The sequence below is a fragment of the Stegodyphus dumicola genome, chromosome 10 (assembly GCF_044657685.1).
Source record: "Stegodyphus dumicola isolate Sdum_Otavi_A_Nest chromosome 10, ASM4465768v1".
NCBI lineage: Eukaryota > Metazoa > Arthropoda > Arachnida > Araneae > Eresidae > Stegodyphus > Stegodyphus dumicola.
In genome coordinates, this window is record NC_140777.1 from 89,895,393 (window position 1) to 89,910,192 (window position 14,800).

The 14,800-nt window shown below is 30.9% G+C and overlaps 1 protein-coding gene and 1 pseudogene across 2 annotated transcripts in view; both read left to right on the forward strand.

The window, feature by feature from the left end:
- Nucleotides 1–14,800, forward strand: part of LOC146995020 (cullin-5-like) — a 430,616-nt pseudogene that overhangs the window by 93,211 nt on the left and 322,605 nt on the right. Inside the window, exons 6-7 of the transcript XR_015043473.1 lie at nt 7,250–7,343; nt 7,715–7,845. The product of XR_015043473.1 is annotated as a cullin-5-like (transcript). The remainder of the gene's footprint in view (nt 1–7,249; nt 7,344–7,714; nt 7,846–14,800) is intronic.
- On the forward strand, nt 1,185–3,117 carry LOC146995022 (uncharacterized). The gene is made up of 2 exons (XM_085825237.1): nt 1,185–1,471; nt 2,470–3,117. The coding sequence occupies exon 2, from the start codon at nt 2,575–2,577 to the stop codon at nt 3,028–3,030; it is 456 nt and encodes a 151-aa protein (XP_085681363.1). The 5' UTR covers nt 1,185–1,471; nt 2,470–2,574; the 3' UTR covers nt 3,031–3,117.

Consider the following 14,800-nt stretch of genomic DNA (forward strand, 5'->3'; position numbering starts at 1 on the left):
TGTATAGCTGCCAGAGGTGGCTATGCTACTTACTGATTTGTAACCTTTTTCATGCCATAACTTATTAATAAATGAGTTTTGTTTTGAATTTGTAATCACTTGTTTATCTCCTCAGACAGTACATGCCTGTTAAGTTTCATGATAGTAGTTTATTTCCTTCTCTGAGCATATATATATATATATATATATTTTTTTTTTTGTGAGAGTGTATATAACTAAATTGCTCCTTTAAATTTTTTACTGATATCACTATTAGAACTCTAAGGCTAGTTTTATGAATGTCATCAGCAAGAAATATCACACTGAAAAAGTTTCCCAGTATTTAATGTTCATTGCTTTGTTCTTTATATTCATGTAATTCAGGAAAGGTAGTTTGCAAACTGCTTTGAAATGTTAATTTTGATTGCTAAAATGTATGCAAAAATATTAAAAAAATTAAATAATATTAACGTAATGCTATTTTATGTGAAATTTTAAAAGTTATTCAAGGTTTCTTTAACTTATTAAAACCATTTCCTAATGTTTTCCATTTCCTAATAATTTTAGAGTATCAACAGTATGAAATGTCTCTTAATTCTAAAAAATATTAATAAAAATGAAATGGAACTTTTATTTTGCTGTCTTAACAAGCATTAAAATTTAAAATCATTGCTTTTTCCAAAACAAAATAAGACAGAACACACACACACAATCTGATCAAACATTTTTCAATTAATTCAAACTGTTTAGTATATATAACAAAAAGTTAAGTAATTCACAAATTGCTGTGAGATAACAAGAATTGCGTGAGTAATTCTAAAAAATTCTAACAAAAATTCTACTCAGTCAGTAATTCCACCAAACTTTGAGGGCAGTTGAAGACTGTGAAAATAGCTAGAGGAAGTGTTAGAGCAGGGTTCCCAACCCTATGCCTGTAGGCACCATGGTGCCTACCAATTGTTTAATGTGTGCCTGTCACTATACGATCACAATAAAAATGTTTTAATTTTGAATAAAATGTTTTCTCATTTTTAATGAAATAGAAATTGCGTCCATCACAGATACAACAAGGTTGCCACGCTACCTGGAAAACCGAAAAAAGTCAGGGAAATCGAAAATTGACCAAAAAAGTCAGGGAAGAATCAGGGAATTTAACAATTTTAGTCAAAATTTGAAAAAAATTAGGGAATTTCATAACGGCAATCCCCCCAAAACTGATTTTCGCACCAATGTTGACAGTGATCACGTTCTTGGGGAATTATGTATTGCGTGCTTGTCATTCGGGCAGCTGGCATAGAGCCAATTTTTGCGGCGCTAACCAGATTGTCTTTCAGAAAGGCAAAGAAAGTTTCCAGTATCTTTGTTTCCAGTAACCTCTTGAATTCAGGGGCTCGCACAAAGAATCGTATGCACATGTGGAACGGAAGAAAGAGATGAAGTTATGCCTCGTGGTTAAGAGAGCACGTTTTTCTGTTTTCAGTTAAAAAGTCTGGTAAGTTAAATTTTGTAATCTTTTACATCTTATTAATTTTTTTTAATGTATGTTTACGTAACACTCTATCGTATTTGCTTTTTAAAATGATAAGAATTCATGCAGTGCATTTTTAAAGTTAAAAGAAGTTTATTGTTGCTTTTTGAATCATATTTTGTGCAGTATTAAACAAATCAAATTGAACTGTTTAGCTTTTCAACATCGTTGGTGGCGTGTATTATGATTATTGGACTTTGAAATGACGCAAAAAAATCTGATACTTTATAATTTCATTAAAAAAATTGACTTTGTTTTGTAATTGGCAAAATATTCTTCTCCCCCCATTTTTTTTGGTTTTGTTTTGTTTTGTTTTGTGTGTGTGTGTTCTGAATTCGGTTTTCCGTTGTTTCGATTTTTAAATAATTCGCATTTAAAATTTATTTTTGAGAAATAAACGACGATAAAACTTGTTGCCGAATTCAGAAACAAACAGTAAATATTAAAATGTTTGTCCCCTCTTTTTTTATACACTTCATGTTGTAAAAATCAGTAATCAATCCTGCTTTTGCTTGAAATTTCCAATTTTGCTGTGCCCTTCCTCCAAGCTCATACAAAACAAAATCTTTTAAACATTTTTTTTTTTTTTATAAATGCCTTGTTATTTTGGAGTAAATTAAACAAAATAATAACAAGTTATCTTGACTAACCATTCAATATAACTATATTTGGCAAAATACCGTTAATTATTGTAATTCACTTTTTAATCTTCAATTAATTTATTTAAATGTTATTCATATCATTTAATGTTGCTTCATCCTTCTAAATTTATTTCTTATTAGTTAATACTTTCAAATTTTAGGCAATTTTCTGTGGCATACTCGTGAAACTAATTCTGGCAGTATGATAACATACCATTACGAAATCTAGTGCACATATTTTTAACTTATGTGTGTTGCTAAATAAGTATAAAATACTTGAATTTATTTAAAAATATTAAATAGATTTCTTTCTTTTTTTAGCTGCAAAATATCTGAAAAAAGACATTTTTTAATCCAGGTTGGGCAGATTCTAGTCTCAATCCTCAGTGGAATCCATGGTTGCAACCTATCGAATTAGCTCCTAACATGGCAAGATGCACGTTTTGCCAACAAAATATCATGCTTAGTACCATGGGAAGGAAAGCAGTTACAAGCCACATAAACAGTGTAAAACATAAGAAAATCATTTTTGTGAAGATGAACTCTGAAAACTTAAAAAACTATTTCTCCATAGATAAAAGCAGTTCTGAAACACAGCAGTCTTCGGCACTAGTTGCTGAATCATCAAATTTAAACGCGTTCACACCTGAGGACAAAGTTTTTGCTGCGGAATTACTGTGGGCTATGAAATTTGTTTCTTCAGATGTTTCTTATAATGCATTTAATGCTGCTGCTGTTCTGTTCCAGAAAGTGTTTGATGACAGCAATAAAGCTAAAGCTATGACCCTGGGACATACAAAAATGTCATATTTAGTGTCATTTGGTTTAGCTCCATACTTCAAAAAGATGCTCATTTCTGATCTTAGAACACTGAATTTGTAATTTGCTTCAATGAAGCATTAAATAGAATTGTCCAGAGAGGCAAAATGGATCTTTTTGTTAGATTTTGGGACAGTGCGAGGAATGAAGATACCTCACATCAATTTTTTGGGGACATGTATCTGCCAATGACCTTCTGAGAAGTTTCTTTGAGGGAACCTCAGAGCTAGATAAAAAGAAATTGCTGCAAGTATCATTGGATGGACCAAATGTCAATCTTAAATTCCTCAGAGATTTGAAAGAAAATTTAGCAAATAATGATGCCTGCCATGTATTACATATTGGGTCCTGTGGTTTGCATGTTGTTCATGGTGCCTTTAGAGCTGGCCATAAAGGTACTGACTGGAATTTAAGTGCATTATTTAAAAATATGCATAGAGTATGTAAAGACAGTCTTGCTTGGCAAGCAGACTATATTGCCATCACTAACTGTACAACTTTTCCGTTGAAGTTTTGTGAAGTAAAATGGTGTGAAAACATACCTGTTGCTGAGAGAGCTATTGATATTTTTCATCATGTCAAAAAATATGTAGAATCATCCGAACTACCAAAAACTGTGTCATTCAAAAGACTGAGAGAAGCTGTTAAAGATAAGCTACTTTTGGCAAAAATCTCATTTTTTATTTCGGTTGCAGGAGTTAATTTACATCCATTTCTAAAGTCATTTCAGACAGCTGATCCTTTGTGCCCCTTTCTATATACAACTTTCCATAGTATGCTAAGTCATCTTCTCTCCAAATTTGTCAAAAGAGATATACTGCGAGAGGCAAAAGCTCCTGAAAAACTGATAAATATAGATATTCTGGATGAAAACATTTATTGTAATGTTGCAGATATAGATGGGGGTATTGCTGCTGGGGCGAGTTTAGCTAAAAGTGGAGTATCTGATCTTAACAAAAGAGAATTCAGAACTCGGTGCAGAACATTTTTGGTTAAGCTGGTATAAAAAATATTTGAAAGAAGCCCATTGAAATATAGCTTAGTTAAATACATTTCTTCATTAGATCCTAAGCTCATTACGTCTAATGAATTTTTATGTGAGAAAAGGATGGAGAGGTTATTGCATATAATATATGAAAGTGAATGGATAAATTCCACAGTTTCAGATAAATCAAAAATGCAGTTTAAAGAATTATTATTCAGAAGTAAGGGTGTTTGGAAAGACACTTTTACTAATTATGCTTCAATGTGACTTGATCACTTTTATAAGGATTTGATTAATAACTCAGATTTTAAAGAACTTTGGAGTGTTGTAAAACTAGTTCTAATTTTATCACATGGCAATTCCACAGTAGAAAGTGGATTTTCAGTTAATAATGATATGTTGGTGAAAAATCTGCAGGAAAATTCTTTAACAGCAGTGCAAACTGTTTATGATGCTATAAAAGTAAATGGAGGTGTGATTAATATTAATGTAACTCCTTATATGTTATGATATGCCAGATCTGCTCGTGGTGCATATCACCGAGCACTCGAAGACAAAAAACTGTGTGATAATAAACATAAAAAATACTATTAGACAAAAGGAACAAGGCACAGATTAAAATTTTGGAGTCAAAAAAAACAAAAATTGAGCAGAGATGTTTCTTCAATTGACTTGCAAATTGCAAAGTTAAAACAAGAAATCTAATTTGGTGCTTATTTTTCATTAGTATTTTTTCTATTAGTGTTTTGTTTAAATATATTAAATGTCATATTTTTAATTCTAATAAATATTTTTCATTTAACATATATTATGTATGCTTATATTAACAGTTTTGCATAAAAAATGCTTTTTTAACCTTTCAGAATTTAGCAAGTGTTGAAATATCACTGAGGTGATTGTTTGCCAATTATATATTATTTAATAGGATAGATATAAATGGGCCCCGCACTGCCATTTTGTGAACAATAACTTCCATTCCAGAATTTATGTATAATACTTTTTAATATCATTCATGACATAATTTTATTACAATTAATGGTGGAGAAAATCTTATGTTTAAAAGTTCATACATTGCATTGAAAAATCAATGAATTTCATTTCTGGTTTTGGTTTAGATGGAATGCATTGTACTTATTTAATTTCTTTTGTAAATGAAAGTTATTGGGGAAAATGGAAAATAACTCCTATTGTAGTCATAATAGTAATGTTTTGGTAATATACTTTATATATATGTATATAAGTCATATGCAGTTAGCAAATTTTTGTGTTATCAAGTGGCACCACAATTAATTTACCTTTAGCACAACAAATGCACACTACATGGATAGACTGGAATTTTCTTAAAAACACTCCTGGAAAACCTGAAAAAGGGAGGGAATTTCGTTCTCCTGTTTGAGTGGCAACCCTGATACCAGCACAAAACAAAATGCAACCAATCTTTTTTTTTTACGTGCATGTAATATTAACTCTTTCCAACTATAATTCACCTTGAAAAAATAAATGGTGCCCACCATCCAACAGATATTGTAGAATGTTCTCTTAGGGACAGAGAGGTTGGGGACCCTGTGTTACAGGAATTTATAGTGTCTGGGTATTAGCTCATAATTGCCAATACACCACATTGCCAACAATCAGTTGGCATTTTGGGGCAATGAAATGTCTTTTTGATATAAGCAAATTAATCAGTTTTTAATTAATTGATTAATTATTTTTAATTTCCTACACATATTATCTGACAATTAGATTACAAAATTGTATCACTCTAACACCACAGGTTATCTGTCTCTCCATATGAAGTCGTTTAAATAAGGCAAATGACATCTTTCAAACCAGTTCCCAGTTCTTATTCCAATACTTTGATGACAATTTTGTTAACACTATTTCTATTATTCAACCATTGTTACGTGCAGTTTCATTTTAGGAACATTGGAAGACTCGTAAATTTTTAGCAAAATAGAACGGGCCAGAAAATAATGGATTGCTTTTGATTAGTATCTCTATAAATCTAGTAAATACATGATATGAAATGCAGTAAAAATTATCTAGATAAGTGCTAGTATTTAATTAATTTGAAGTTGACATTAAATGGTAAACAAAAGAAGCCATCTTTATCCTGTATTAAACCCTCGCCTTCAAGAAGAGAGAGCATATTAAGCAGGAAAGGAAAAGAAAGAGAAAACTTATGTGTTTCTAAACTCTGTTTCTTTAAAATGTGCACTTCAAGATCTTAGTGGACCTTCCTTCATTCATGATTTTAATTTATGTTGTCTTCATTGTATATAAAGGATTAGGGAATTTTAGAAAATTAGCGAACTCGGCAGTCTTTGCAGTAGTTGTTACCATGATTATAAGGCTAGTTAAAAAGGGAAATATTTCCTTAAAGTGACTAAAGTAACAGTCTTTAGAAGAATACAAATACATTCACTATTGGTCATACAGTTATTATCCCAATGCAGTAACTGTACGTTTCTACCCCCATTTTGATGGAGCACATCCCAAAGGTTTCAAAAGGTCTTCCACTCTTCTTTTGCCACCAAACTACTGAAGATTACTTTCAGCCTGCCAGTATTTTGAGTGCTCTCCACGCCACATAGACGCTGACAAACATCAGTGCCTTCTCCAAAATTAGAACCTATGCCCATCAGTACAGCAGACAGTGTCACTGTCCACTACGCTAATCAGGGCAACTTAGGAAATACAAAAAAATTTCTAGAGCTGGCATAACACTTACATGGAAAGGACACATGTATCATTATTGGTGTTTACCAAAAGGTATTGATTTATGTCAAAGTACTAAATATATATTAGGTTAGCTATGGTTGTGAAGCCTCTTTTTTACATTTCTAAAGATAGGATTGATTGTGAGTGTTAAATCATATTCTGACATTATGGACTGATGTTTGCAAGTGAGTTTCACTTTAGTTTCCTCAAAGCTCACTTTGGCAGTGCATGTTTTGTGGATGATGCAGACACTGAGCAAGAAATCTTTATATGATTGCAACATAATGCAAAAAAATTTTGATGCAGTAAGTATTGGGACTTTTATGCACTGATGGAATGAGCTTTGATGTGAGTGGAGTTAATGTTGAAAAACAAAACTGATTGCTACATCAGTATATCATGCAGTTTTATTTTTATAATAATAGAATTTGTTTCTATAGCAGCAGAATTTGAAGAGTTTTATTCATTAACTAGTCTTCCTATGTAGCTTATTTTGTTCTTTTAATACATATTTAATCTGTCTGTTATCCAGTTTTATTTTAAATGCAGAATTAATAAATGTTTCTTTATTGCTAGTTTACCAGATGCATTGTAGATTTGCTTGTTACAACATTTCAAGAAGTTATTTTAGCAGAATGTCCAGCAATGATAAAAAATCATGAGGCAGAAAGTAAGTCTTGTTAAACTTACTTAGTTTAAAATTTAGTTTTAAAATTCATGTTAAGTAAGTTTAACAAGACTTACTTAACATGAATTTTAAAACTTTATTATCTGCATGTAGGTAAAAGCTTATTAGTTAACTGTTATCGTAATTTTGATAGCAGACAAGTGAGTTGAAAATTATTTTTTAGAAAAGGGCTGTTGTTTGTAAAAATATAATACATTAATCTTTAGTTTTTAATATTACTCTTTAATTTACATTATTCTTTAGTTTTTTAAATTCTTTAGTTTTAAAGAATGAAAATTTTGTGGATGTTTTTCTTTCTTCCAATTTCATTGTTTATTCTGTAGTTTTTAATTTAAAACGGAATTGCATTTCAGAGCTTCAGTTGATGTTCAAATTGATGGACAAAGCTTCAGATGGTATTAGTCCTATGCTAAGAGATTTAGAGCATTATATTATTAGTGAAGGTTTAGCTGAAATGAAGGCTGCTGCACCCATTATTACTCAGGTATTTATGTTGTGTAATTAATTGCATTATGTATTAATATTTGATGATGTTAAGCTCATTCGTATGGAATTTGACTCATAATTTATATGATTAATTAAGTGAAAAGAGTTATGGAAATTTTGGGAGAGAAGTTCCTGTTCCAATATTCTTTTTGAAATTAGTTAATTCAGATATTAGTTTCTAGCTATAGTATTGTATTCTATATCTTTTACTGATGGGATGAAATATTTTACTTAACTTACATTTTTTTTCAGAGTCTTTAATGATGATACCTTTTACAGTGCTTTTCAGTCAAAATAATGGCAGTATTTGAAATTTCCTTCAGAATTGCTAAAGAAATAGGAAGTTATCAAATTACATTAATCTAGTGCTAAACAAAGAAAAAACCCATCCCTAATTCCTAGAAACTGTGGATTTGGTGTGAAAATCCCTGCATGTCAATTCTTTGGGGGAAGAAATAGGGATAATGTAATAAGACCAATTATTATATCCCACACCAAACACTGGCAATTTTCCTACTTCTGTTGGCCATCTGAGGAAACCTCCAATATTTTGCATCGAAAGCTGTTTGGATCAGTTCTTTGGGAAAGGATTTCAAGTTACATTTATCTAAGCTAGAAATAATATATGTAAATCAGAATTTAAAAAACAAAAGAAAAAAAAAGATTAATTTGTATGTAGGAAAATAGATAGATAAGGAGGCTGAAAATCAGTTAAATTTATATTGCTTTTATCCATGCATTAGTCATGATTGATTTATCATATTTTATGCTTTAAGTTAGTGTTTCTCAAACTTGTTTGGGTCACTGCCTTGAGTTTTTTGTGTTGATAAGGCCATTCTCTATCCTTTTTGTACATGATATATATATATATACTATATATACACACACATGTGTATGTGTATATATATGTATAAGTAAGAATGTTTATTATTATTGAGTGAGCTATGGAATTACACGAGGTGAGACCAAAAAGTAAGGTGACTGATGTCATAGTAATAACTGTATTATATATTTGCATATAAATACCAGAATATTATATATTTACATATAAATACCATTACATGTAAAATATTATATATTTGCATATTGTCAGAAGTGTATTGTAGGTGGCGGGATCTAGTTCCCGCTGTCTACAATACACTTCTGACAATGTTCATACAAGTTCTGGAAACTTTATAGTTTCTAGAAACTATCTAGAAACTTTATAGTTTAGTCCTTTGAGACTGTGTTAAGTTCCTTGGTAACAGCAGCTTGAATGTCTGAGATGCTTGAAAATCGGTGTCCCTTTAGTGCCAATTTCAGTCATGGAAAGAGAAAAAAGTCTGCTGGCACAAGATCAGGGGAATAAGGAGGGTGAAATAACTCCGTAACCTTTTGCTGCACGAGGAACCATCTAACACACATTGCAGTATGAGGGCGTGCACTATCATGCAACAGAAACCACTTGCTTGATGCAGGGAGATGGGGTCGAACACAACGAATGTGAGCCAGGAGGTGCTTCATAACATTTCAATAAAATTCACCTTTAACTGTTTGACCTTCCAGTATGTATTCTTTATTGATAATTCCCTGTGCTTTGAAAAAGGTAATCAACATTGTCTTAACCTTTGATTTTTTGGAGTGAAACTTTCTTGATTTCGGCGATAAGGGAGTGCACCATTCCATGCTTTGGCGTTTCATGTTTGGATCATACACAAAACACCACGTTTCATCTCTTGTGACGATTGATTGTAAAAATGTGTCATCTTTATCTTCTGCATTGATCAAGTCGCCACAGGAGTCCAATCGCCGCTGTTTTTGTTCATCGCTTAAGTAATGAGGGACAAACGTCGCACAAAGTTTTTGTTTACCCAAATCCTGCATCAATATTGTTCAGAAGATTTCATGAGGAAGATTCAGTTTGTTTGCCATTATTCGGATGGACAAACTGCGATCTTGCAGCAATAACTTCCTAACTCTTTCAACATTTGCTGTCAGTCTGCTCATCATTGGTCTTCCACTGCGATGTCATCCTCCATGCTTTCACAGCCTTCACGGAAAAGTTTGAACCACTGAAATACTATCTTGTGAGATAAAGTGTCTTCACTATACACACTTCGAAGCATTTCCAAGGCTCATGTAGCAATTTTACCCATTTTAAAACAGAATTTCATTATTGTTTTCTGGTAAATTGTGCAATGCACTAACACTTTTCAGGTTTAAGTGACTGCACAAACAAACAGGAAACAAGAAACTTGACTGACTCTGAATTTCAAATGACCCTGAACTTCAACGTTGCGTACCAAATATCGTAATGTGCATGTGTCAGGTCATCGGCTGTTCTCATTTTTGAAAGGAGGGGTGAGTCACTTTTTGGTCTCACCTTGTATATTAACTTACATAATTCCTTAAATATTCCAAATTTTTAGTAGTTTCAGGCCTACCTAACTCTGCACAAATATAAGGAACCAAACTACCTAATGAAAATATATTTGGTATAAATTAACTATTTGAAACTAATAAATTTTTGTATGTTTGAGAGCTGTGATCCCCAATGGCTATAGTCACAGTCATCTCTGTTTAAATTTTTTTTTGTGAACTAAAAAACATTTAACAGGTATTGGAGTTGTTAAAAAATATGAGAGTATTGTAAATCATTGTCTTTCTTTGTATACAGATTTACAATAGTGTATGTCATTGTAATTTATATAGCTATTTGTATTTATGTGTTTATAATTTGGTTTTACATATTTTTGTGTTGTTGCTTATTTGTATTTATTTATTTTATGCCTTTTGTAAGGTAATTTTATGCTTTTTTATTATGTTTTTTTTTAATCTAGGATTTGTGGCTGCTTTATGTGTTAGTCTTTAAATTTATGTATTATTTTGTAGCAATTTAACTTCTAAATCAATTGATGTGGCAGTATTAAGGATATCTCTTGTAGAACTGGAGATACAGCAAAATTCCTTTTACTTGGCCTTAGTGCTAATTTTTGTCACTAAGTTGATGACATTTAACAATTTTCACCAACTTCCATGGCATTTTGGAAAATACGTTTTTTAAACTGTACACAGATGAGTGAAAAGTAGATACTGTATTCTTCAAAATAAGTTTGAAACTAGTACTTGAATGTGCAGACAAAGTAATAGAAACTGTATTTCAGACAGAATTGGTGACTATATGTGTAGCAATGACTCATATAAGTACCAAGATGCATAAAAACTTGCATATACTTTAATTACATGTCTAGTCTGCCACCTATAAAAGAAATGCAGCTATCCTCTTATCAAGAAAATGCAAAAACTGTATATATCTACAATCCCCCACTATAGTAGCTTCCCACTGTATAGTTAGAAACAGAGCTGCAGACAGAGCAGTCAGACAAGCAGAAATGGATGCAAATATTTCCAGGTATTCCAATTCCACTGCCTGCAACATGTCATGAAATGTAAATTCATTTTATTTTAATTACAAAATGGCAGCAGAGTGGGAACTGTAATACTGGTTGCAAAACTCACAAAAATTTTTCCAGAAATGACCAGCACATTAATAAGTAAAAAACCCTACTAGCTGTGACTTATTTACCATGTATTGGAGTCACCACCATTGCAGTCTCAGAGAAGATATCTGCTGTTATGAAGATATTTTTTTATATAAATCACTGTATTTTTAAATCTATACATACATTTATTTATTTGTCAGTTTAGAAATCCAACAGTGAACAGTCATATCTCTTGGATTGAAAACACAGTTAATAATAAGAAAGATCAAACCTGCTTTAGGCATTCTAAAACTGGCAGTGGCCTTACTAGGGAAAAAAATCTAGTTTGCATCTCAATGAATGGTTATATAATATTTGCTTTTCTTGGATTTATTAAAGTATTGCTTATGTATTTATATTTTCATGTACTGTATGTCTGTCTTTGGATATGTATTTTTTGCTTTTCTGTGCATGGTATAAATGATTTTTCCGTAATGTGTTCTATTCAAAACCAAAATACATTGTATATTCAGCATTTTTTCCCAAAGTGATAAGTAATAATATAATTACAGTAAAAACTCGACAATCTGGAAAACTCAGGAAATGAATAGTAAGGGAAAATTTGGGATAATTGAAGGTATAAAAGTAAACATGGTAGAAAAGCTAAATGAATGTGGGGAAGATATCTGTTATAAAATTATGAAAACTGCCATCTTGCTTATTATCAGCTTGAATCAAAAGCCTATCTAAACGTCATGAATATTTAAAGAATAAAAATGCATTTCAGACATAAAAGGTGATCTATAGTCATAGGCCTTAACCATGTAAAAGTAATACATCTTATCTGACAGTGAAATCTCTGGGTGGTACACAAGAGAAAAATTGGTGGTAAAGAAGCGAAGTATTTTTAACTATTGAATTCAAAAATTAAAACCCCAACATCTTGACTGAGTCTTTTCTCTAACACTTGTAAATTTATGCGATCTGAGCTTTGTTCAAGAGTGGTGATGTAGTAGTACTTTGTAATGATGGTACTAAAGGTTTTCAGTTTTTGTTTAGATGGTACACGTTAGTCAAAAGGTTGAGAACCGCTGCCATAGACCATGAAAGTTGGTGGAGATCCTGCCAAATTTCTGCTAATCATTCTGGCCAAAATTTGAAAGAACTGGTTACTCTTTATTAAATTAGTTAATCGCAGGATACGAGTTATGGCTATACTATCTAAAAAAGCTTAAATTACTTGTCAAAACTTTTCATGTTGTATCACCAGTGTTTAACCATTTTTTTTCAAATAAAATATCATATTGTGCCCATTAACACACACTTTGGCAGGATCATATAACTTAATATAAATATAAATGCTACTCCAGGGTTGGCACCAAAATGATTACAAACAGTGAAATAGCACTGGCGATAGAATTTAAGGGCTGTGGAATTTTTAAAATTTAGGTAGGTACTCTGTGGCAAAAAATTTAGCATTGCCTCTATAACCCACTGCTTGCTCATCTAGGGCAAGTCCCAAATTTTAATCATTCCTTCAAAATGTGAAAGAAAAACAAATAAACAACTATTAACTTACATCCTTCTTTACAAAAAGAAAAAAAAAAGGCTTTTTGAAAATTAATTGGATTTCCATAAAAACAGGGCAAAGATCTTATGATTGTAATGTGATATCATATCTATCCATTATTTGGACTAAATATCACTATTTTGAAGACATTTTTAAAAAAAATTCTGGGTCATAGTCCCTGTGTGTTTCATGATGGCTGTAAAAGTCTCTCATTTATTTAATTTTTTGTAAATAATAACAATGAATTTACTAAAATTTTAAAATATTCTCGTTAATTAAACTTTCTGATTATTTGAATGCTGGATAATTGAGCTTTTACTGTATATGTGTTTTCTTGACAAATCAACAATTTTTTTTTTTTTTTTTTTTTTTTTTTTTTTTTTTTTTTTACACGCAGCTTAGCAATATTTTCCAACTTTCAGTTTTCATCTTATTTAGAGGCTTTAATTCCTCTTGCTCACTATACTAAGTTGATATGCTCATTTGGTGGAACAGTTGTTCAGCTAACTGTATAAGAAAGGTGCCAGAAGTGGTTATTCACCCTTTTGAGCATTGATATGAGGCTGTGAATAGCTGTAAGCCAGTCGAGTCAAGATTATCAATGTATCATATGTATAACTTTGGAAACAATTTCAAGCAAAGTTTTAATTCAGCAAACTTAATTTAACAGTTAGGTATGCTTTTCCCAGTAATAATTTATACTTTTTTTTTTTAAATCTAAGATTCAACTTTTGTTAACGATTGTATAAACATTACTAAAAACAGATTAGAATTGATGGATCTTATAATTGCATATTTTTCAAATTATTAATTTAAATAGGAATTTAAAATTGCAAATAGATCAAACTCTCATTAAAAAACAGTTTTCTAAACATATTTAAACATTTGATTTCATTCATTGTATTTTCTTTGAATCATATCCTTTTTCTCTGTTATTAGAACTGAAAATCACTAATGTGTCTTAGAACTACTGGTATGTTATATTAGAAGATGCATGATGATTTAACAAAGTATATGTAGATAATAGCTGTATCAAGAGACATGCCTGAGTAATAATAAATTATATTAAGGCATTGAAATTTTAAATAATCTAAGGATTGAAATTATGAATACTCAAAAAAATTCTTTCTGTTGGTTTTCTAACAAATGTTTCTGTAGGTTTTCTAAACAAATATGCTATTCTAAAGAAAGAAACAATATGAAAATTGTTTCCTTTGTTTTTTGAGAATATAAATTTTTGCAATTGTGTTATTATATCTGCGAGTACATAAAATTGAGTCATTAAACAAAATTCATCTTTTTCTTTTAATATAACAAATGCTTTTTATTTTATCATTTATTGATTTGTTTTTATGTTTACTGTCTTTTCTAGGACTGTGAAAAATATGTTGCCCAGGCAATAGAATTATTTATAAGATTTAGTAAACTAGTCAAAGAAGCATTTAATGATGACTCTAGGTTCACAGCATCAAGAGATAAGGTATTACACATATTATGTTATAATTAAAAAATTTACCATATGGTATATAGTTATGATTAGGTATATAAATTTTTTTGTTTCTTTGTCTTTTTTGTTTTAGTTCAGATCTCTCTAAAAGCACAAAATGAGATAAAATTATGACTATAGTGGTGAAGTTTATGTTTGAAAAGGCACGGAAGATTAGAAATGGACCAAAAAATTGCACTCAGTTACATTATCTGTTATGTAGGGAAGACTTGATGATAAACATGACTACAATTCATGAAGTTAAAACTAGAATTTATTTACATAAGAATGAAAATAAAAGTAAAAGAATAGTTGTAAAACATTTTGTACACGTCCATCCTCATGATTGTTCACTTTTCGTCTGATCACACCCTATTCTAGACGGCGCTTTTATATAATCTTAGTTACAGTTGCAGTTCTCACAGTCATTTGTCCA